This window comes from Pituophis catenifer, unplaced genomic scaffold (genome assembly GCF_029215685.1).
Source record: "Pituophis catenifer annectens isolate HBS135680 unplaced genomic scaffold, rPitCat1.0.hap2 SCAF_1, whole genome shotgun sequence".
Lineage (NCBI taxonomy): Eukaryota > Metazoa > Chordata > Lepidosauria > Squamata > Colubridae > Pituophis > Pituophis catenifer.
This window is the reverse complement of record NW_027256881.1, coordinates 252,219,869-252,241,886: the sequence shown is the minus strand read 5'-3', so window position 1 is coordinate 252,241,886 and position 22,018 is coordinate 252,219,869. Positions and strand designations below refer to the sequence as shown.

General features: G+C 43.1%; 1 protein-coding gene and 1 pseudogene across 1 annotated transcript in view; both read right to left on the bottom strand.

The window, feature by feature from the left end:
• Positions 1–317: 317 nt before the first annotated feature.
• On the bottom strand, positions 318–1,641 carry LOC139327598 (zinc finger protein 277 pseudogene; annotated as a pseudogene).
• A 4,216-nt stretch (positions 1,642–5,857) lies between these two features.
• The window catches only part of RRAS2 (RAS related 2), a 57,366-nt gene continuing 41,205 nt past the window's right edge, over positions 5,858–22,018 (bottom strand). Inside the window, exons 2-6 of the mRNA XM_070957455.1 lie at positions 19,055–19,142; positions 18,335–18,437; positions 11,330–11,438; positions 10,005–10,123; positions 5,858–6,738 (exon numbers count right to left, since the gene is read on the bottom strand). Of these exons, the coding sequence (XP_070813556.1) occupies positions 6,651–6,738; positions 10,005–10,123; positions 11,330–11,438; positions 18,335–18,437; positions 19,055–19,142 (507 nt within the window). The 3' untranslated portion in view covers positions 5,858–6,650. The remainder of the gene's footprint in view (positions 6,739–10,004; positions 10,124–11,329; positions 11,439–18,334; positions 18,438–19,054; positions 19,143–22,018) is intronic.

Genomic DNA, 22,018 nt, shown 5'->3' with positions numbered 1-22,018 from the left:
ATCAACAGATAGAATGTTGTAAAATAAGAGTAGCAGAATGATTGGTTCCTGCCTTCATGAGGCTACAATCTATACTTTATCGAAGGTAAGACTAGGAGAAAACTCTTATCTAGGTAACATTTTTATTTTTATCCCAGAAATTTCTCCAAGAAAGAATAAATTTCATCTTTTCCCATCTTAATAGATCTTAATTTCATTCCATACTGTAACATAATTATGTTGAAATAACATACCATTCATGTTGGACATAGTAATATCCAAATATTTTACTCTTTTTAAAATTTGAAAACCAGTTATTAAGATTTTTTTCATTATAATCATGTTTCTATGTTATTTAACTCCTCATGAAGAAGCTCATTTAATACACTGCTCTGTTTCAAAGCCTCTATATTGTAAACATCTTCACTAATGACAGGTATGTTATCCGTTCGTTTTTCAGTTGCCAGTTCATCCACATTGTCAGAAAGTGAGCAGAGAAGAGTATCGTTTTCATAGGTAGGAAAATAGTACTGTGATTGATCTCAAACAGATCTCTCAGGCAGAACTGCTATATGTTTGCTGTCTTCCAAATGACATGTTAACTCTTTTTTCAACTGGAATTTTTTCTCACACTTAAAACACTGACACTGGTGCACCTGTCTTCTGATGAAATTCCTTAGTTTTACTTGATAGAAATTCAGATCATGCTCAGACTTAATTTTTAGCAAGTTAAATCCATGAGCCTCCTCCATGTGAACATAGAGTTTTTCTGTGGTGTCAATTTGCTTTTCACAGAAGAGACAGACTACACAAACAGGCTGTTCTTCCCAATCAGATCAGTCCTCTTGTTGATTGTGGAACAATTCTCGATCATCTTCTGACTGAACCGTTTCCCAGGACTTCCCAAATTCCAAATAATTAATAATATAAAATCTGTCATATTCTTGGTTGGTTTTTAGCATTGATTTTACGATGTTGCTTCTTCCTCATGCGGTCCTTGAGTTTGTTCTTATCCCCAAATGTTTTTTCACAGTATAACCATTGGAAACTGTCAATTTTTTTTCTGAAGAACATCCAAAAACTCACAATGTTCACAATGTTATCTGGCAATCCAATATTGAATGCACGATCTTTTGCCATGTGATTGATAAGGACTGACCTGTTACCCAAAAAAAGCTGGTCACAAAACATGCATATGCCATGAAAACCTGCATCATATCTTTCTTGCTGCTGTTGATCCAGAATATCTTTCAGTCTTTGTTGTTGACATTTCTCCCTTAGTTCTCTGTCTTCAGGTAAGGCATCACATAAAAGAAAATAATTGTCCTGATCCTCTAAAGCTGTTTCAGAGTTTTTTATTATACAACAGAAGTCAGCAATAGGCTGTTCTGTGAATCTTTTCTTCCAGTACAATACATACCTTCTAAAATCTGCAATCAGCTTGACATCTGTTATGACAAGTTTGCGTTTTATGATCATGTGTTTCAGATTTTGATTTTGTTCTGATATTGGATAATATTCTTCACAGACTAGACAAGGCATATATGGAGATTCTTCTTCAGCAGAAATGCCACCTGGACTTTCTGGCAGGGAAAGTGATTCCAAAATATAGTCTTGGTGGTCCTTCCCCTCCTCAGCCACCCAGTCCTGCAAACAAGCCATCCCGTTAGGCCGTAATGTAGGTACCAACAAAACTCTTATCTATGAGATTTTATATCTACTGCCTTAATTCGCTAGGGAATGGATTGAGATTTTCAAGGGCTTTACAGATGAGGTGGAATTTTAAAAAGGTAGGAATCGTGTGTAGATTAGCAATCAAAATTAACATTTTGCTATTTTTTTTGTTTCCCATCTTTTCTTGAATCTGTTTCGTCATATTAAAAAGTTTCATAATTTTTGGCTCCAATATGCAAAAACAATGCCTGAATTTATTTTTAATGATACAGGGCCAATCTGTGTGACTTGAGGACACTGGAAAATAGATTTCTTAACATATATGTTCATTCTGGCTGTCTTAAGGGTCGCACACACCATGACAATCTTAGTATTATCTTATGTGTATGTGTCTATATGGAGGGCCATAAGTAAATAAAACTTCTAGGCAGCACTTCAATCTTCCCACTGGCCATATTCCCATATAGAACCATATTCCAATCAGCCACTAACCCAATCCAGGGACTTTATTACAGATTTTGATAGCACAGAATCAAATTGAGTCAGAAATCACTTTTCTGGAAATATGAAGTACTCACTGAGTGTTTCAGGATGAATCTAGCATCTCATGCATCAAAAGAGTAAATCAGCCATTTACTCTGTAATTTCTCAGCTAATATTTTAGCCTGGTTTCTATAGGTTTTTTTAAAAAGTTTAAAATGTTCTTTTAAGAAAACCCATTACATTAGCAGACTTTTTAGCACCTCAAACACCCTTCCCCACCCCATTGGATACCCTCCAGAGATGGCAAAAACCTCTGACTGCAAATCCTCAATCCAATCAGTAGTCACATCAGCTGAGAATTCTGGGAAATGTAGTCCTGTACACCAAAGTGCTTCAAGTTAAGACCATCAGCATAGAGCAAAGTTTCTTGGTTTAAATGCACACCTCTTAAGGTGTGAATAATTTACATAACCCCTACTCCATGTGTAAACCACTTTTTTTTTTTAAAGAACTGCATTGTGTTCATTCTGTTGAACAGAAAACTGCACTTGGAAAAGATTACAATGAAACCAGCAGAATATTGAAGACTTCACACATACCATTATTGATGGAAGAGAAAGCCTAAGTCTTAATGGCTTGTTTCACTTTCCCCCAATAATAAGAAATGTTGGGATACTTGAATAAATTATACTTCTTGGGTTTTTTACTTGCGATTGTTATCCTTTCCCATGGTCTCCTTGCAAGGTTGACTTGACCATTTGCTTATTGCTTCAGAACATTTTGGAAGGTTATATATCAAATGTACTTGAGAATTCTGGTCTGGACTAACAACAGGCACTAAGTGGTCTCTACTTGTAAGGTGGGACCTCTGGCCCAGTACCAAACTTGAAAAATAATGTAGGTTGCAGTCTGCATTTCATGTATACCTATCTCCACAATTCTTCTGTGGGCAAGCAGACTGAAATAAGCTATTTCGCTTTAATATTTTTCACCCCAACTTCTACTGAAATGGGGCTTGCAATTGACAGTTTAGGGCTACAAGCCAGAGTCAATTCCAGTTTACTTTTGTGCTGTGGCAATTGTCTGACATTAAACAGATGGCTCTTATTCTTTTTTCGGGATGTGACTGAATGGAGCCTGTTTCTGTGGTTGCTGAGGGAAAGACACAGATGGAGTACCAGCTATTCGTTCTGACCATCTGAAACTGCAGGGAAACAGAATTATGAATTACTTCCCTCTCTTCTCAGTGAATGACCTGAATTGCAGTGAATTCCATGCCATCAGTGAATTGGAACTGTGTAGAACTGCAGAAAGTACTACAGCAAAGGAGACAAAACAGACAACGCACCCAATTTGTCTAATTGTTTTTCCATACAGTTCCTGGAAGGTAACTGAAGGCTTCACCTAATGGTTTTCAGTTTTCTAAAAGGAATGTTGGATGCCACTGAATCACGGTTTATCAAAATGGAAAAAGAAGTTATGAATAACTGACTGCATTCCACATTAAAAAAAGCAGTTGTACAAAAGTGAGTTAATGGGTACTGTGCTTGACTAGTTATTTAAGCAGTATGAAGTGCTCTCTAATTAACTTTTAGTTAAATGTATGCAAGCAAAATAGAGCAATATTTAAAAGTGTACAAGTATATATATAATTCACAAAGCACTTGCAGTTCAGACCACTTTTTATGAAATTATTGATCCCCCATTACCATCACCATTCCAGCTTTTGTTTGCATGTTATTTAAATCATTTAAAAGCAGGAAGATTCAGGGAATGTACCACCTTTAGTGTCTAAGACTAGGCTCACAATGAAGCTTTTATTCTGATTTTTCTTTTTTTGAGCTGAAATCTAAAAATCTAGACTCACATAGAATTCAACTGATCTTTTTAAAATGTCAGTTTCTCAGCTTCTTCCTGCTGGAGATTGGGCAGCATGTTTTGAACATATATTAAATCATCACCTCTATAATCAGAAGGGATTTACCAAACTCTGAACTTTTCTTCCTGGGAATTAAAATCTCAAATTGATTTTTTTTTTTAGTTCAGTGAATAACACCTATGAAAAATAGTACGAGTCCTAACCTCTCCTCAAAGAATATTCAAAGACAGCGGAGAATCATCAACACATGCAGTTTTATAAAAATTTTATATTTTTGCAACATAGCAATGCTCAAAAGCCACATCAATTAGGTCTGATTTACTTGGTTGTGGATAGGTGCTCAGAGCTTTGGGATGGGACAAAGGAAGGAGAAGACATGATTGTTAAGCCGTCACATGAAGCGGACTTTTCTGCAGTCTATAAAGTTTGCACAATGTTTTCTTAAAGTTCTACAATCACTGTAATAAGATAATTGATTTTGCAACACGGGCAAAACTTATTACTGATCGTCATCAGTACAGGAAAGCCAAAAACAAACAAACATGGGATTTCAATATAATTGTGCACTTTAATGTTTACATTGATCAGTTACTCATCAAGGAAGAGCAAAACACCAGGAATCTGGTAGATAAGATTCCTGATTTTTTTTTTTTTGCCACTGTACACTAATGTTGCTCTTCTTACAAAAAGAGCAAATATTTCTAAATTCATCCTGCTTGCTCCATTTAACTTTGTTTTGTAAATGGCAGCTTACATGTACTCACTTGGCCGACATTAGCTGATTTCAAAAAGTTAAGCAGGATCAAATCTTTAGTCCTAGTAGGAAAGACTACTAGAAATACCATAATAGAGTTACATTTTGTTCTGAAAAGTTAAAAATCTCAGGAAGCAGCAGTGGCACATCATTTCCATACTGTCGCCCGAATTATATGGATGTGTCCCTGATGTCACAGAGAGTGGAGGTTTTACTTATTTTATAAATATATAACGATAGTACCAGAAGCTGTATTAAGGAGAACTATGGCTTCCATCTGCAATTGTGCTGTGAATGTGTGTGCAGTTCTAAAATGTTTTATGCTCAAGTTCTGTTTCAATAATTTGTTTAGTATATGCTCACAACATAATTTAGATTATAAAGCAACTATACTCAGTTTTATATTATAGGTGAATTTGGAACATTCTGGTTGGCCTGCTTTTTAAGTAATTTCAGCCTGAGAATGGTTATCTGAGGTCTTTTTTTACCTCTCCATTGTGGACCTGTCAATTATCGCCTTAAAATCAGTCTAATGTTACTATACTGAATACTTAAATAACCAAACTTTGTGAAATAATCAGTATGGCACTCATTTACAATTTCAGATAATGACAAACTATCAATCCCACTAAGTGTGTAATCCCACAGAGTAAACCCAAAATTCTTAACCATAGTTAGCATACTTTAAAGTTGGATATGGCCCACTGAACTGAACATTCAGTTAAACACTTGTACAGTTTAATAGTTATATAATGGTCAGTCATTTGTGAAGCATACGGAAGGTGTTTTGAAAAACATGATACGATAATGGTTACTGTATATTGGGCAAGACATCTGCCTGCCATCATTCAGTAAAGTTGGAACAAGAAAGTGGTTCTACCACAGTTCTACAAATCTTGCATTATGCAGTTCCATCAGTTGAAAGTATACTGCGAGAATTAAATACTCATCTTTACATATACACAACATGCCGTGAAAGCATATTTGCTTACAAACATATAAAAATACTTGTTAACTAGTTTGATAAGAAAATAATGTATAAAAGTATATAGCAAAAAACATTTAATCATCTGACAATGGAAAGAGCAAAATCCTCTTTTTATATTACATGAAAAACAAAAGCTACAGATTAACTTTTCTGGAATCTCCTACCTGGAAATACAAAAGGAAGACACAATTTTATTCCAAACCATGATGCAACATTATTTAAAACTAAAATGCTCCAATCCATAACGAGCCCAGGTATTTGGCCATAAAGCTGTAATACTAATAATCCTGTAGCTATTGCTGGAGCCATAAAATAAATACAGTAGACAGTTGAGCACTGGAAAAAACTGCAGCATAAACAAGAGCTGTAACACAAAACTTTGCCAATGAAATTCAGTGTATTGGCTTCCTGTAAGGCAGGCTGAATTTTGTTGTCTAATCTAATTAAAGGGTAAAACCTCCAAATCTACTCTTTAAAAAAATACTCTACATATTGATTAGAGAACTCTTTTTCTCTCTCTCTTGAGTATGATCAACAAAGATCTCACGGTGGGGGGGGGAGGGAAATTCCCATACAGCCATTTTAAGCTTGACTTCAATAGACTCCTAAAACTACTTTTTGTCCATTGTGAATAAAACTCCACAAAGTGCAAGTTTCTTGACGTAAGGAAAAAGAATTTGGGAATATTAAAAGAAGCCTTAGTGTATTGACCTCTGATGTGAGATGACTAAGGTGTCTTCTAGGTCTGGACCAGTTTGATTCTTTCCAACTAAGGCTATTTTGGTGACCATTTAAAGAACATGCACACATAAAGCAAGACAAAACATCAAGACACACAGGAAGAAAAGTGAGGAGAATTAATCTGGCAGTTGATAGCTTGTTTTAAAGGATCTTTAGACGATGACACAGTGGCACCCTTTCTTGTCCTTCTCCTTCCTCGTTGGCTCTGGGGAAGGAGGACATTCTTGTTCTTGAAATTTCCTATGAAAGAAAAAAAAATCAGATAAGACTTAGGGCTTCAATTCTATGCAGTTCCACATATAAGTCTGCTTAGCTTATGCATTGCTCCAACTGTCTCTGATTGGATCACACAGACCAATGCCAGGTTTCCTCCCATGCACCCATCCCCGCAAAATGCGAGTGAAATTTAATTTTAGGAATCCACTGATGAAGATATTATCCATTTAGTCATGTCCAAAACTTGATGATTCCATGGATCAGGTCTCTCCACATCTTCCACTCTTGCACTACTTCTTTGAATTGTTCTATGTTTTGGCTGGTGTCAGCTTTGATGGTGCCCATGTTCTTCGGTGGCCTGGTTTCCTTTTACCACTAACTCTTCTGCACATAATTGCTTTCTCCAGTGAATTCTCCCGCATGACATGACCCAAATTAAGTGGGATACAGTTTTCGATTTTGCCTTCCAGTAATTTTGCCGACTGGTGTTGGCATTTCAATACTTGTTTGTTAGTCACCTTTGTTGTCCAAGGAGTACACAGAAGTCTCCACCAGCACCACAGCTCAAATGAGTCAATTTTCTTCCTGTCTTGCTTTTCTAAAGTCCAACTGGAATCCAATGAGACCAGGCTATTTACAGCACTTTGCACCCACATAAAAGTAAAGTGGATGGAAGTGAATTTTTTTACACTAATGTGTTTAACTGAGATGGGCCATTTAGATACTTGTTCACATATTTTACAGTACGTCTTGTCAGCAATATCCGGAATGTTTCCATTCTAGCTTCCTCTCTTATACTATAGCATATCCTGCCAATATTTAGTTGGCATGCTCAACTTGTATGTTCCAGGCTTAACTTTCAAAGGACAGGACATTGGATTTCCAATATTTTGGACTCAGACTAGGAAAACCCAGGTTGATATCACCATTCAATCACAGAACCATCCTAAGACCATCACAAAATAATAGTTGGGGAAAGTAGCAAGAAGATAATCCATGCTACCTTATTCCTTTACAGAAAGACCAAACTTGAAAACAAACACGCACATGTAATAAGGGACTGGTTATGACAATGTAACCTGTCTATATAGCTGTTCCTAAAAAAAGGTATTGTAGGATAGAGAGGAATGTAATATCTATTGCCTACTAACAAATACCTCATTTCTAGAGACAGCTCAAGAGGGTGATGATAAAACAAAAGTAGTTGTTTAATTATAGAGAATAGGAAGTAGGCAATCTGTCGAAATCTCCAAAGCTTCTATTAGTGGCCCTCAGCACCTCATCTGACTGCTAAATTCACAAAAAGTATAATTTCCGAAATAGGCATATTGCAATTAAAAAAGAACCTTTCCCCCTGCAAACCCAGTCCTATCCACATATCTGATCAGGGTCATCTGCTTTATAGCCCCCCCCCCCCCCCAAAATATTAAGCACAACCTTTTCTCACCATCCCCATTCTAGACCATTTCAGTTAAGTTCTGCCTGGTTAAGGGACAGGAAAATTTTTAGTCACCCTAATGAATGGGTATCATCAGGAAGTCTGTAGTTGGGCTAGGTTAAGATGCCTGCAATAGTATACAAAGAAATACTTAATAATTTGGGATCAAGCAAAGTCTCCATTACAGCAGGCTCTTAGGCCTCGACAAACTTTGCAGGAAATTTTGTTTTCTGTGTCTTAGTGTTTAGATGTTGGTTGTGATGCTGATGTCCTTTTCCATATTTCAGAATCTCCTCTCCTCTGCATATCTCAAAAGTAATGGGTTGCAGGTATCATACAACATATCTGATACTGTTATCTGAATGGACAGTTCTTCATTTTATTTTTTTATTTTTTTATTAATTTTATTTCTATACCACCCTTCTCCCGAAGGACTCAGGGCGGTGTACAGCCTAATTAAAAACACAAAGACAGACAAAATTTTAAAATTATTAAAATTATTAAATAATAGGCCCAATTTATAAAACCCCAAATTTAAAATCCCATTTAAAACCAATTAAAATCTTTACATTGATAGCCCAGCCTGGCGGAACAACATGGTTTTGAGGGCATAGTGAAACACACGGAGATCAGAGATTTTATGAATTTCTGGGGGCAGATCATTCCAAAGGGCAGGGGCTCCCACAGAGAAGGCCCTCCCCCTGGGTGTCACCAGCCAACATAATTTGGCCGATGGCACCCTGAGGAGACCCTCTCTGTGGGAGCAAACTGGCCGGTGGGAGGCTACTGGTGGCAGAAGACGGTCTCGAAGGTATCCAGGTCCAATGCCATGGAGCGCTTTAAAGATGGTAACCAACACCTTGAATCGCACCCGGAACACCACTGGGAGCCAGTGCAGCTCGCGCAGGAGGGGTGTCACGTGGGCACAACGAGTTGCACCCATAACCACCCGCGCGGCCACATTCTGGACCAGTTGGAGCCTCTGGGTGCTTTTCAAGAGGAGCCCCATGTAGAGAGCATTGCAGTAGTCCAGTCGGGAGGTGACAAGGGCGTGAGTGACTGTGCGCAAGGCGTTGCGGTCCAGAAATTGCTTGATATTAGAATGATATTATTGTTTATGTAACCCAGTTTGGACTTCCTCTATGTGAGATGTCATATCCAAAGACTTTTAATTTTAAAAAATCTTAGCAAAAGTATAAATTCAGTAATGCCAACAATATGGGTATGATAAAAACATAATAAAGTTAATAAAAAAGTCTCTGGTATATTCGAAGTAGTTAGGAGCAGGCAATTTTTACTGATAACATTAATAACAAAAAGCAAGGATGGCAAAGAAAAGAGATTCCAAATCTTGAGAAAAGTTCCATCCATCAAATTGGACATGTAAACAAAAACAACTTTCCAAAGAATGTCCTGCTAATAGAAAAAATAAGCACCTTCTTTTAAAAAACTGATTAAAAATGAACAGAAAATGGATTGGAAAAGAACTGTTTACTGTTGATCCTTTGTTAGAGTTACATTACTGAAATGGACTCATTACCTCATCTAAGGAAAAGAGCATCCTGTAACTCCTGGTAAATTATTTACCTGAGACACAGAAGCTAATGCTGTTGAGATCACAACATCTGAAGCAATATACCTTCTGCTCATAAAGAGAATTCATTTGCACTTTACACTGTTGTTGTTTTTACAAAAACACGACAATTTTACGTATGACTTTGGCCCTCTCTACAAGCAAAGAATAAACTCCATGAATAATAAAATTGAAAGAGAAAGGAAGAAAATGTATTTTTTTTTAAAAAAAGAAAAGAAGTTAAAATGCATTTCTATTCATTTGCAATTCAAGGTTTACCTTATAACTCGGACAAGTTCATGAAAAGCTTGATCTACATTGAGCCGTATTTTTGCTGAAGCTTCCATATAGGTTACTTTCAACTGCCGTGCTAATTGCTGACCTTCCTCCTGTGTTACCTGAGAACATAAAGAAAATATATGCTGTATATGTAACAGCAAACACTGATGTGTTTGGGTAACCAGAGTACCTAATTCAGGCTGTGTCCTCACCATGGACAAATTCTTATGCTGGACTGCAATTTCTCCCATCAACTGCGATTAAATTATTTAGATCAGTAAAGATGCTTTTTAATTTGAGCCCATAAGAGACTAAGCAAAACAAAGATAGACTGTCAACCAAGGGAGCCTAAGACAATTTGTTATAAAAAAATTATGCTATAGAAATGCTACACTCATACATAACAGCATTCTATATCAGTGGCCACATTAATAATGGACATGGTAATGTTGAATGGACATGGTGATATACGAATGGATATGGTATTAAGGGGGAGAGGAGAGCAAATGATGTCATGTGCATCATGTACAAATTATGTTCTGTATACCATCCACCATATATTGCATGCCATTTGCATAATATTGTCACGGCACCTAGGATATCACTTCAACAAGGCATCCATGATGCTGGCTGTGGATGGGGAAAGGGGAACAACGGTATCTCCCATAAATGCCAGCTACTTTCACTGACAGGAAGATTCAACTCTTTTTTATCCTAAATAACTTCCTCTTTACATGCTATTTTGTTTCAAAATAACTTCTCTTTTAGTTATATTCTAATAAGTCAATTTTCTGAAAGGGTTATTATTATTACTACTACGAATGAAAAACAATCCTCAGTCTCTAATGCTATGAGTAATTGTTGGTATCGGAAATGCTGGAAACATAATTGGAAAGAGACTCATGCCTTAATAATGATGTCATAATAATTGTCTCATCGCTTAGATATTGTCCTGAATAACATTCAAATGGCAATTGCTCAGAGAAGAAGTTGATTTAATGCAGAAATGCTTTCATAAATTAGGAAGAATGGCTTCCTATCTAAATATTTAAGTATGAAAATTCTTAACTGCAGAGCCTGATCTGCTTTGGGCCAGAATGTGGTTGCTAAAAGTTGACACCAACTTGATGGCAAATAATTAATCCATCAAGAGGGTAATCTCCTAAAAAGAAAAATTAATTAGAGCAGTACCTCTCCAGAGTTTCAAATGGAAGCATTCTATCTGGAGATGTCAAGAACTGAACCCATTGTCATACATTCTTCTATAGCAGCATTAAGAAAAAAAAAACATTCTTCTTGGCATTTCGTTCCTACCAAATTCTTACCTGTCTCTGATGGTCCAGGTCAGCTTTGTTTCCAACTAGAATCATAGGGAACTCATCACGATCTTTTACTCTAAGAATTTGTCTTTGAAATTTATAAATTTCTTCAAAACTGGGAAAATAAGGGAAGAAAAACTGTTAGGAACTATCCAAGTTAGTAGTTCTGTCATCTCACAATCCTTAACAGAATAACAGAGTTGGAAGGAATTTAATTTAATTTAATTTAATTTCCAATTTATATACCGCCCTTCTCACTGAGGACTCAGGGCAGTGTACAGCCAAGATAAAAAACATAGAATACAAATATTAAAAAACATTTAAAAAATATATATAAATTTTGGCCCGAAAGTTAAGAAATCACAGACTGATTAAAAGAATGGACGTTGTCTTACCTGAACGTCCCTTTTCTGGGCGCTGCGTACACTATCCATGCATGGGTTAATCCTTCAGTGCTTGGCAAACAACTGAGTGAAAACAAAAGACTTTTCCTCCCCTTTCCGGCTCCCAAGCCACGCCTCTGGTCCCATGATCCCCCAGTCTGAACGAAGGCGCAGCAGACAAGAATCCACACTATGAGTAACTTATAAACTCAACTTTATTAACTCAAATTAACGTAATGGAAAAAGAAACTAGTCTCAGTCATAAACAGGGGGCAGGCAGCCCTGACGGGCGGGATATGGATAGTGTACGCAGCGCCCAGAAAAGGGACGTTCAGGTAAGACAACGTCCATTTTCCTGTGCGCTGCTCCCACTATCCATGCATGGGATATACCCAAGCTTAAACTCCCTGGGTGGGAAGCTGACTGCCTCCAGAGTCCTCCTCCATCAACACTTTCTGCAGTACTCTGCGGCCAAACGATGCCTCAGCCGAGTTGAACGCATCGATCTTGTAGTGGCGGATGAACGGTGTGAGGGACGACCACGTCGCAGCTCTGCAGATGTCCACGACCGAGGCTTGGGTGGCCCAGGCCGCCGTGGTGGCCGCGCTGCGAGTCGAGTGCGGTAGAATTCTGCCGGGGCCCGGTTTGGAGTTCAGGTCATATGCCAGGGCGATGCAGGCCTTGATCCATCTGCTGACCGTAGCTGCTGATATCTTCTGACCCCTGGCCTTCGGGTTGAAGGAGACCAGGAGACCCTCAGTACGGCGGAAGGGAGTGGTCCGTCGGATGTAAGTGCGAATGGCGCGTCAAACGTCTAGGGTGTGCCACCTCTTTTCTCTGGGGTCATGAGGTGAGGGGCAGAAATCTGGCAGAATGAGCTCCTGGGCTCGGTGGAACCACGAGTTGACCTTCGGGATAAAGGCAGGATCCAGGAGTAGTGTCACGGTGGAGTCGTGGAAAATACACAAATCTTTGCGGACTGAAAGGGCCGCTAGCTCTGAGACTCTCCTCGCCGAGGTGATCGCCAGCAGGAAGGTCACCTTAAATGATAGGTACTTAAGAGAGCTCGAGTTTGGGGGCTCGAATGGGGGCCTGGTCAGCGCCCGTAAATCAAGAGGTAGATCCCATGAAGGGTAACGGTGTACTGTGGGGGGTCGCAGGTTGGTGGCCCCATGCAGAAACTCCTTGATGCGCGGGTGGTGCGCGAGGGATTGGTACGGAGCGCATGCGATGACTGTTGACAACGCCGCTGTCTGTCTTTGTAGGGTTGCCGGGGCCAGGCCTTTGTCTAGGCCAGCTTGTAGGAACCGCAGAATGTCCCGAATAGTAGCTGATGTGGGGTCGATATGCTGGTGGGCGCTCCAGCGACAGAACCCCTGCCATGATGACTCGTAGATGCGGGTCGTAGACGGACGCCTAGCCGCCTGGATAGTGGCAACTACCTCGTCTGGCAGGTTATCCTTCTTCAGGATGACCCGTTCAAATGCCAAACGGCTAATTGCAGCCACTGGGGCTCTGGATGCGTGACTGCTCCTTGGCACAGAACGAGCTGCTGTGGTGGGATCACCCATGGCTGTTCCACGGACAGTGCCACCAGGTCGGCGAACCATGGTCTCCGGGGCCTGTTCGGGGCTACCAGGAGTAGGTCTGCTTTTTCTGCCAGTAGCTTTCGGATGAGACGCGGGAGCTGCGGGACTGCGTACAGGAGACCCTCAGGCCACCTGCAGCGCAGCCCATCATGGTCCTCCGCTTGCGGTGTCGGGTAGCGAGATATGAAGCGGGGGAGTTGAGCGTTGGCCGGGGTTGCGAAGAGGTCTACCACCGGGTTTCCGAAGCGCGAAGCGAGTTCTCGAAACAGCTGAGGGTGGAGCTGCCATTCCGCTTGATCTATTGTTTCGCGGCTGAGCCAGTCCGCCCTCACATAGGTTGCCCCCGAAATGTGGTCTGCTCTGATAGAGAGAAGGTGTCTCTCTGCCCAGCTGAACAACTCCGCGGCCTCCCGCATCAGGGCACGGGACCTTGTGCCCCCCTCCCTGTTGACGTGCGCCTTGGCCGAGATGTTGTCGGTCAGGATTAAGATGTGATGCCCCTGCACTGTCGGCTGGAAGTTGCGCAGTGCCAGTCTGATCGCCCGAAGCTCTACGAGATTGATGCTGCATTGCCGTTCTTGAAGCGACCACTGTCCTTGCGTGACTAGGTGGTGGAGATGGGCTCCCCACCCCCGTAGGCTGGCGTCGGTGGTGAGTATCAAACGGTCCGGCTCTAGGAAGCTGGACCCCTTGAGGAGCGCTGGCGATGTCCACCACCTGAGGGACCGGTGGACCTGGAGAGTGAGGCGAACTTCCTTTTGGGAGTTGGCCCTTCCCGTTCGCTGGAAGGGAAGGAGGAACCACTGCAGGGGTCTCGAATGTCTGCGTGCCCACGGTACGATGCCAAAGCAGGATACCATCTTCCCGAGGAGGCTTGAGAGGTGGATCAGGGCAACTCTCCTCCTCGTCAGGATCTGCAGGATCAGAGTTCGGATGCTCTGGACTCTGTCCGGTGATAAGAATACTTGGCCGCTGGACGAATCTATCACCGCCCCTAGGTGAAGAAGCCTGGTGGTGGGCTGAAGTTGACTCTTTGCAAGGTTTATGGTGAAACCGTGATCCTGGAAGATCTTCATCACCATCTTCATGTCTCTGGAGGCCTGGTCGGGTGTGGACGACAGGACCAGAATGTCGTCCAGGTAACAGAGCACCCGGATCAGGACGGCTCGGAGCCTGGCCGCCACCACCGCTACCAGTTTGGTAAAGGTGCAGGGGGCCGACGAGAGTCCAAATGGCATCGCACGGTATTGGTAATGCCGGCCCGCATACTCGAACCTCAGGTACCGACGGTGATGCGGGTGAATGGGCACGTGCAGATAAGCCTCCCGGAGGTTGACCAACTGAAGGAAGTCGCCCTGTCTCACCCCCGCTATGATGGACTTGAGGGAGTGCATTTTGAACCTGCGGTATTGAACGGACAGGTTCAGACGCTTTAGATTGAGTATAGCCCTCCAGCCCCCGGAGTTCTTGGGTACCAAGAAGAGGGTTGAGTAGAAACCTGAGCCCCGCTGGCTGTGCGGGACCGGCTCTATGGCTTCGACCTCCAGGAGGTGGGCAATCTCCTGTGACATTAGGTCCTGAAGCTCCGAGGATCGAGGGGTTGGGCAACGGACGAACCGGTGGGGCGGCTGACCGGAAAATTCGATGGATAATCCTGAAGAGATCGTACGCCTTACCCAAGAGTCCGAAGTCGAGCTGGCCCATTGTAGATGGAAGAGGGTGAGCCTTCCCCCTATGGGTCCCGTGGGCCTGGAGTCATTTTCCCCTTCTGGCGGGCTTAGGGCCGGCTCCACGGAAGTTGCGCTTAGGCTGCTGTTGTCGTCCTCGGTCTCGGAACTGCTGCCTGTCGTGAAATCTGTCTCCCCCCTGGTATTGGGAGCAATGAGAGGAGGACCCCCTGGGTCTGGCGCCGGCACGAAAGGGCTACTGGAGCGGGTAAGGTGTGTATCTGCGTTCCTGGCGCCGATATGTTGAGGGGAGGATCTTCCTCTTGTCCTTCCCCTCGATCAGCATGGGCTCCAGCGCGGCTCCGAACAGCTCTGGTGCCTTGTATGGCGCGGCTGCCAACTTCCACTTGGCTTTGAAGTCGGCCTTCCAGGGCCGGAGCCAGAAGAGCCTCCTAGCTGTCAGGGTTGAAGCCAGAGCTCTTGAGGCAAATTTGGCTGCGTTCAAAGAACCGTCGGCTGTGTATTCTGTAGCAGCTATTATCTTATTTAGATCTTGATGCAGTCTGGTGTCCTCAGGGGGAAGCCTGTCCTGTAGATGCCGGAGCCAAATGAGTGACGCTCTGTTGAAGAAGGAAGTTGCCGTTGCCGATCTGATCGCCCAGCCTGCAGCCTGATGTGCTTTGCGGAAGGCCCACTCCATTCTCTTCTCCTCCGCCTTAAGAGTGTCCAGAGGGTCAGTGGAGATCAGCGAGCTGGAGGCTAACGCTGCCACGGGCTGGTCTACTGAAGGGAGCGCCAGAAGGTCCTCTAACTCTGGGGCTGAGCAGTAGAGTTTTTTATCTAGGTTGCTAGGTGTTGCCAGCGAGGCCGGCTGGCCCCAGGGATTCTGGATCACATCCGCAAACAGCTGAGGGCAAGGAATGTAGTCCTTTTGCGGTTTTGAGGATTTGAAGAGCGCGTCGTGAGGGCCCACCGTTGAGGGGGTAGCGGCTGTGACGTCCCCTGGCACTCCCAGGTTCGTTGTAAGTCTAGCCTTGTGGAGTAGGGACTTGAATAGGGCCGGGCGAAAGAGGCCTGTGAATGCCGGTGTTTCCGGTGCTAGGCCCTCATCCTCTGATAACTCCATCTCCTCAGGGGCCTCCTCCGCTTGGTCTGATTCCTCAGACGAGGATTCTTGGCCCTTTACTGGGAGAGGATGGGACTGGAGCTGGTGTTGCCGTGCCTGGGCAGGTGCGGCCTGTCCAGGTGTCTGAGTTGCCTGCTGCAGGGTTGCAGAGAAGAATGACGACAGTGCAGCCGAGAACATGGCCTGAAAGTCCATTGGGGCTGCTATTCCTGGCCCCCCCTGAAGCCGAGGGTCTGCCCTTGATGGCGTTGAACTTGCTTCAATGGCCCGATATATGATGAGCTGGTGAGGGGCCCCTTGGAGTCTCTGGTCCGGCCCCTGAGCCTGCCTCGAAGCGGGGTGTGATGAGGCCCGCCCTGGGGAAATCAGGAGTTCTTGGGGTCACTGCAATGTCTGACACACTTGCAACTCCTGGCTCTGCCTCTCTCGGAGGGGCGTGTGTGGCCTCCAAAGGCGCAGGCTCTCTGGATGAGGACTCTGAGGCTGCCTTGTGCGCCTTCTCCCACTGTCATTCCAGAGCATTGTATCTCCTTAGGGCGTCTCTATTCTGGAACGGTAGGGAGCCCTCTGAAGCCGCCCTGCTGGCAGAGCTCTCATGCCTCTTCTTTGATTTATTTTCCCCCCCTTTTGACTCCTTGCGCGGGGGGGGTGAGCTCTAGCTCCATATCTGAGGATGGAGGGGGGCGAGACATAACTGCAGCCGCTAGGTTCTTCGGGCAGGCCCCTTGCCCTGTAGCTCCACAAGCCGAGGGGTAATCTCTTCAAAAAGAGCCTCGAGCTAGGCCAGAACCACTCCTCAGAAGGTGGGGGCGAGGTGGATTGATTGCCCCCTGCGGGCGTGGGGCGGAGTCTGCGGCCGCCCCGATGGCCGATGGGGGCGTAGGCTGATGAGTCTGGCCAATCTGGCGGCCCGAAGGTCCCCCAATATGGCGCTGGCACGTGAGGAGGCCTGTGCCCGACTCAGGCAACGGACTTACAATGGCGGCCCGAGGGTCCGACCAAACGCCGCGCAACTGCCTTGGTGGGAGCTCGTTCCTGGAATTTGCCCTTCCTAGCACAGGGGGGGGCTGCCGAGCTCTCTGGCGCTCCGCTGCGCCTTGCGCTGATGCCCCGAAGCCGGTGAGGCGAAATCACTCCTGGGGGGGGTGTTGTTTAGGCGAGCCGAGCAGTTTGAAATAGGCGGGTTGCTCAAAGCCCGCCGGCCAGCTGGAAGGGCGCAGCTCGATCGCTGCAGCAGCGCCGCGGGAAGATATGCCGGTTTAAAATTCAGGAGGTGGCCAAGCGAGCGGCGTGGGCGCGATGCTCTGCTCCCCCCCCTTCCAGCTGGTGATTGCTATTCACTCCGAGAGCAAAGTAAACCGCGAAAGGGAATCTATTCAAAATTAACAAAAAAGCCTAATCGCCCTAAGGAAAGGGAAGAAAGAAATTGGAAGAGTAATAAAGAAAAAAAGGAGGAAAACCCCACAGACTACTGTACCTTTAAGAAACCTGTGGAGCTCCAAAAATCACTACAGTGTTTGCCAGCAACTGAGTGAAGACGGGGATCATGGGACCAGAGGCGTGGCTTGGGAGCCGGAAAGGGGAGGAAAAGTCTTTTGTTTTCACTCAGTTGTTTGCCAAGCACTGAAGGATTAACCCATGCATGGATAGTGGGAGCAGCGCACAGGAAAATTTAAAAATTTCTTCTTAAGCCAACCCGGCTTGCTGGAAAAGATGGGTTTTAAGGGAACGACGGAAGGCATTGAGGTCATGGATTCTCCTTATCTCCGGGGGCAACTGATTCCAGAGGGTGGGAGCCCCCACCGAGAAGGCCCTCCCCCTGGGGGTCACCAGCCTACATTGTTTGGCTGATGGCACACTGAGGAGGCCCTCTCTGTGGGAGCGCACGGGTTGATGGGAGGTCGTCGGTAGCAGGAGGTGGTCTCGCAGATAGCTAGGCCCTATGCCATGGAACCTTGGAGGTCTGCTAGGAAATTTCTCCTTAGTTCTAGGTTGCTTTTCTCCTTGATTATTTCCATCCATTGCTTCTTGTCCTGCCCTGAAACTCTCTTTTTGTGGGATGGTAAAGCTATACTCAAGAAAACTAAATCCACCATTTTCTTGTTTGAGCTGAGTTAGACATTTCTATGGATCTTTTCAGAAAAATTAATTCACTGTGTTGAAAACCACAGATTACTCCTAAGTAATCCATGTTGGTTTATTCTAGCCACAATAGATATGATAGATCTCATACAGACTTCCATTACCTTCCTCTATCTGTGACTGAAAAGACAAGCAGAAAGCCTTCTCCAGTCCTCATATACTGTTCCCGCATAGCTCCAAATTCTTCTTGGCCTGCTGTATCTAGAACTAAAAAAAAAGACTCATTAGTTTTACTTCCTAAAAAACTTTCTTTACAACTTCCTTGCATTAACTATAGTTTAAATTATTTTTTAAAATTAAGGTCATATTCTCTTAAACTAAACATGTCCCCTCCCATGCCTTTCTGTTACACACTCCAATGCTTCTTTTAAACTTTGTCTCCAGATTAACTGCAATACTGAAAGTCAACAAAGAGGAAACTTCAAACAGTCAAATGTTGGGAGGTACAATAGGGGATATTTCCCCACCACACATACTTCATTTAATCTTTAAAAATTAACTCTAACATGACTTTGTGGGAAAGCAAACATGACGTTTTCTCCATCCTATACTACTGTTCTCTAATAATTCTGCACATGAGTGGTAGAAGGTTACATGGATTTAATTTCTGCATGTGAAAACTATAGAAAATCACTGTAGAGGAGAAATGGAGCTAATATGCTCCTCCTTCCATGTAGGTAAAGGCTCTACATGCTTATAGAAACTCAAGAGAGGAACAATTAAAAAAGTGAATACAAATAATGAAAATGAACCCGGTCCTTAAATAAACATTCCACGCCCAATACACATTTTCTATAGAGGGACAAAATTAATAAGAAACTTACTATCTAATCTTGCTGCTCTTTCGTCTATTACACATTGTTTTGTGTAGGAGTCTTCAATTGTGGGATCATAATCTGTAACGAAGTACGACTGCAGAAAAAAAGAAGAAGAAAAAAGAAGTACATTAAACCCCAAAGTCATTGTGAAACCATCAACCAATCCATCAGCATGACTCCAATCCTGAAGGAGAAAAGAAAATCATTGCAATATGTTCCCAATCCACTGAGCTGATCCAAAAGAATATCATGTTCAAGAGTATCAAAAGCCATTGAGAAGTCTCAAGGATGCATTTACCACTGCCTGGATTCTTCACGTGAGCCAACCCTGGAAGCTAACAGATCATAGATCTAACATGTAGCTTCCCCAACAGTCCAAAGACTTTTTCTTCTTCATCAAGGCTTAAAGGGAAGGTCTACAGAGAAGTCCTGTCCAGTGTCCACCTGAATGCCATTAGAGACCTTTATGAGACTGAGATTCCCAATTGTTCAGTGTGCACAGAGTGCCTTTGGGGTAGAGGGGCAGCATCTTTTTGTAAGAGATTGGGGGAGGGGTATATAGACATGGCTGCCATAATGCCTGAAAAGAATACACTTTCTATCCAAGCCATAGGCTACCTCAGAAGTGTATTTCATTGAAGGTAATATAGTTATACAGATTATACATTGCAAACAGAGTAACTGGATTCTGCTATGAATCGTCATAAACTATAATCTAATCTCTCTTTTAACAAACTGCAGTTTAATTCTGCAGCCAGTGATGTGGGGTGGAAGTGTTTCCATTTTTAATAAATTAGAATAAATGAATACAATGCCACATAACTGCTATTCTGTTAGAGCAGTTGAATGTAAAATACATAGATATTATTTTTCTTTTTACATGACTGACTACACTTAAAAAGCAGATCAGCAGACATGCTATATCCATGATGGCGAACCTATGGCACGTGTGTGACAGGTGGCATGGGAAGCCATATCTTTGGGCATGCGAGCCGTTGCCCTAGCTCAGCTCCAACGCGCATGTGTATGTCGGCCACCTGATTTTCCGGCCTTCCGGGCTACCGGATGTTGGGAAATGGGCTATTTCTGGCCTCTGAGGGGTGGGGGTGGGGAAGGCCATTTTTGCCCTCCCCAGGCTCCTAGAAAGCCTCTGGAGCCTGGGGAGAGTGAAAAACGGATCTTCCGGTCCCACTGGAAGTTGGAAAATGGGCCATTTCCGGCCTCAGGAGTGTCTCCGGTGGGGGGGGGCTGGGGAAGGCTGTTTTCGCCCTCCCCAGGCTCCTAGAAAGGCTCTGGAGCCTGGGGAGGGTGAAAAAATGGCCTTCCAGTCCCACCATGCCATCGTGTGCCAATAGCGGGGGGAGTGCAGGGGGGGGTCGCACACACATGCACGGGGGCCAGGGCATGTTGAAGTTTGGGTGTGGGCATGCACGCGTGCAACCCCCCTGCGCTCCCCCAGCTTTTGGCACAAAGGTTAGCCATCACTGAGCTATACCCTCAAGAGTGCAAGGGCGAGATTAGAATCAAGGGTGAGAGTAGGCTGCTGCATTTCTAAAAATAAAACAAGATTTGGCCAGAAAATGGGTTAGCTTTAATTTTCATTCATTCATTAAATATAATTAAGTTTTATGAAATATGATTGTACTTCTTCAAAATGCATTGTTAACTTTCCTATTCCTTCTCATTAAAAATTACAATTTGGTGGGAACTTTTCAAGGCTCTGGGACTACACTCCATATTTATGGATGCTTTTGTGAGTCACTGAGGCCTCACATCATATGTTCCTGCTAGATTTAGTAATGCTTAAAGAGTTTCTTAGTCCCTTTTTGGACTAAATAATAAAAGTGTATGCAATTAAGCTGTTTATACTTTATTATTTACTAAATACTCCATAAAATGCAAACATTTCCACCAAAGTTTTGAACTCAGAATCAACCAGATTCAATATGCTTAGACTCTTTTCCCCAACTGTTTTAATTCAAAAGTTAAAATATTTGTCAAATAAAAGCCAATATGATGGCCACCTACAATTTTCTATTCCACATTTTCAAAGAACCCACTGCAAGGTATTCTAAGAGAAAAACTTCAAAAGACAACCTGTTTCCTGCCTCAAACTCTTAACCTAGGTTTTAAAAAAGCAATCTGCAGCATGTTGCTTAGCAACAGCTTCCAAAATTCTAGAGGGAACCCCATCCCTTTCTGCTACCCATATGTACTGAGCAAGAAAAGATGGCCCCAAAACATGCATTGGTATAGCACAACAATTGTTTTTATTTTTGGCTGCAGGTGCAGCAAGACAAATGCATCTGTGGACTTCCCTCTGATGCACACTCAGGGGATTTTCAACCAAAACCAAACAAAAGCAAGTTTTGAATCATTTGAGGTAATAGCTGTATATATTTAAGAGGTGTATGCTACTCAATAGCCACAACCCAGAGACCCATGGAAACAACTGCTATGAAAATATAATCAGCTATCTTTTGAAACACTTGGAAAAATTAAATACTTCCCATCTCCAGCACAGAACACTACTTCTTCTTAACTAACTGCTTCCACTACTCTGGAAGTATAATACATAACCTGAAAAAGTGATGCAACAACTGGCCACCTAGAAGCAAGCATTCCTGGTAAAAGTGAAAACAAAATGAACAAAAGTCATATTTACAGCAATTTTAGTAAAGAAAATGTCCTCTCATATCAGGAACAGTCCTAGTGTATGACTCGATAAATAACAAATAAGTTCTAATGAGTCATTAAAATAAAATGATTTGACTAAACCCAGGAGAACAGATGTTGAATTAATCAGAAAATTAACTTAGAATTGAGTTATTACTCAGGGACTTTCCTAACCCTGGCTAGTTGCCAAATAGCTCACCCACCCACCAAGTCATGTTCCAAAAAAGTATGTATTTTGATAATATCTAAGGGCATTATTCTATATTTACTTTCTAAACTAAGCCCAGAAGAGAA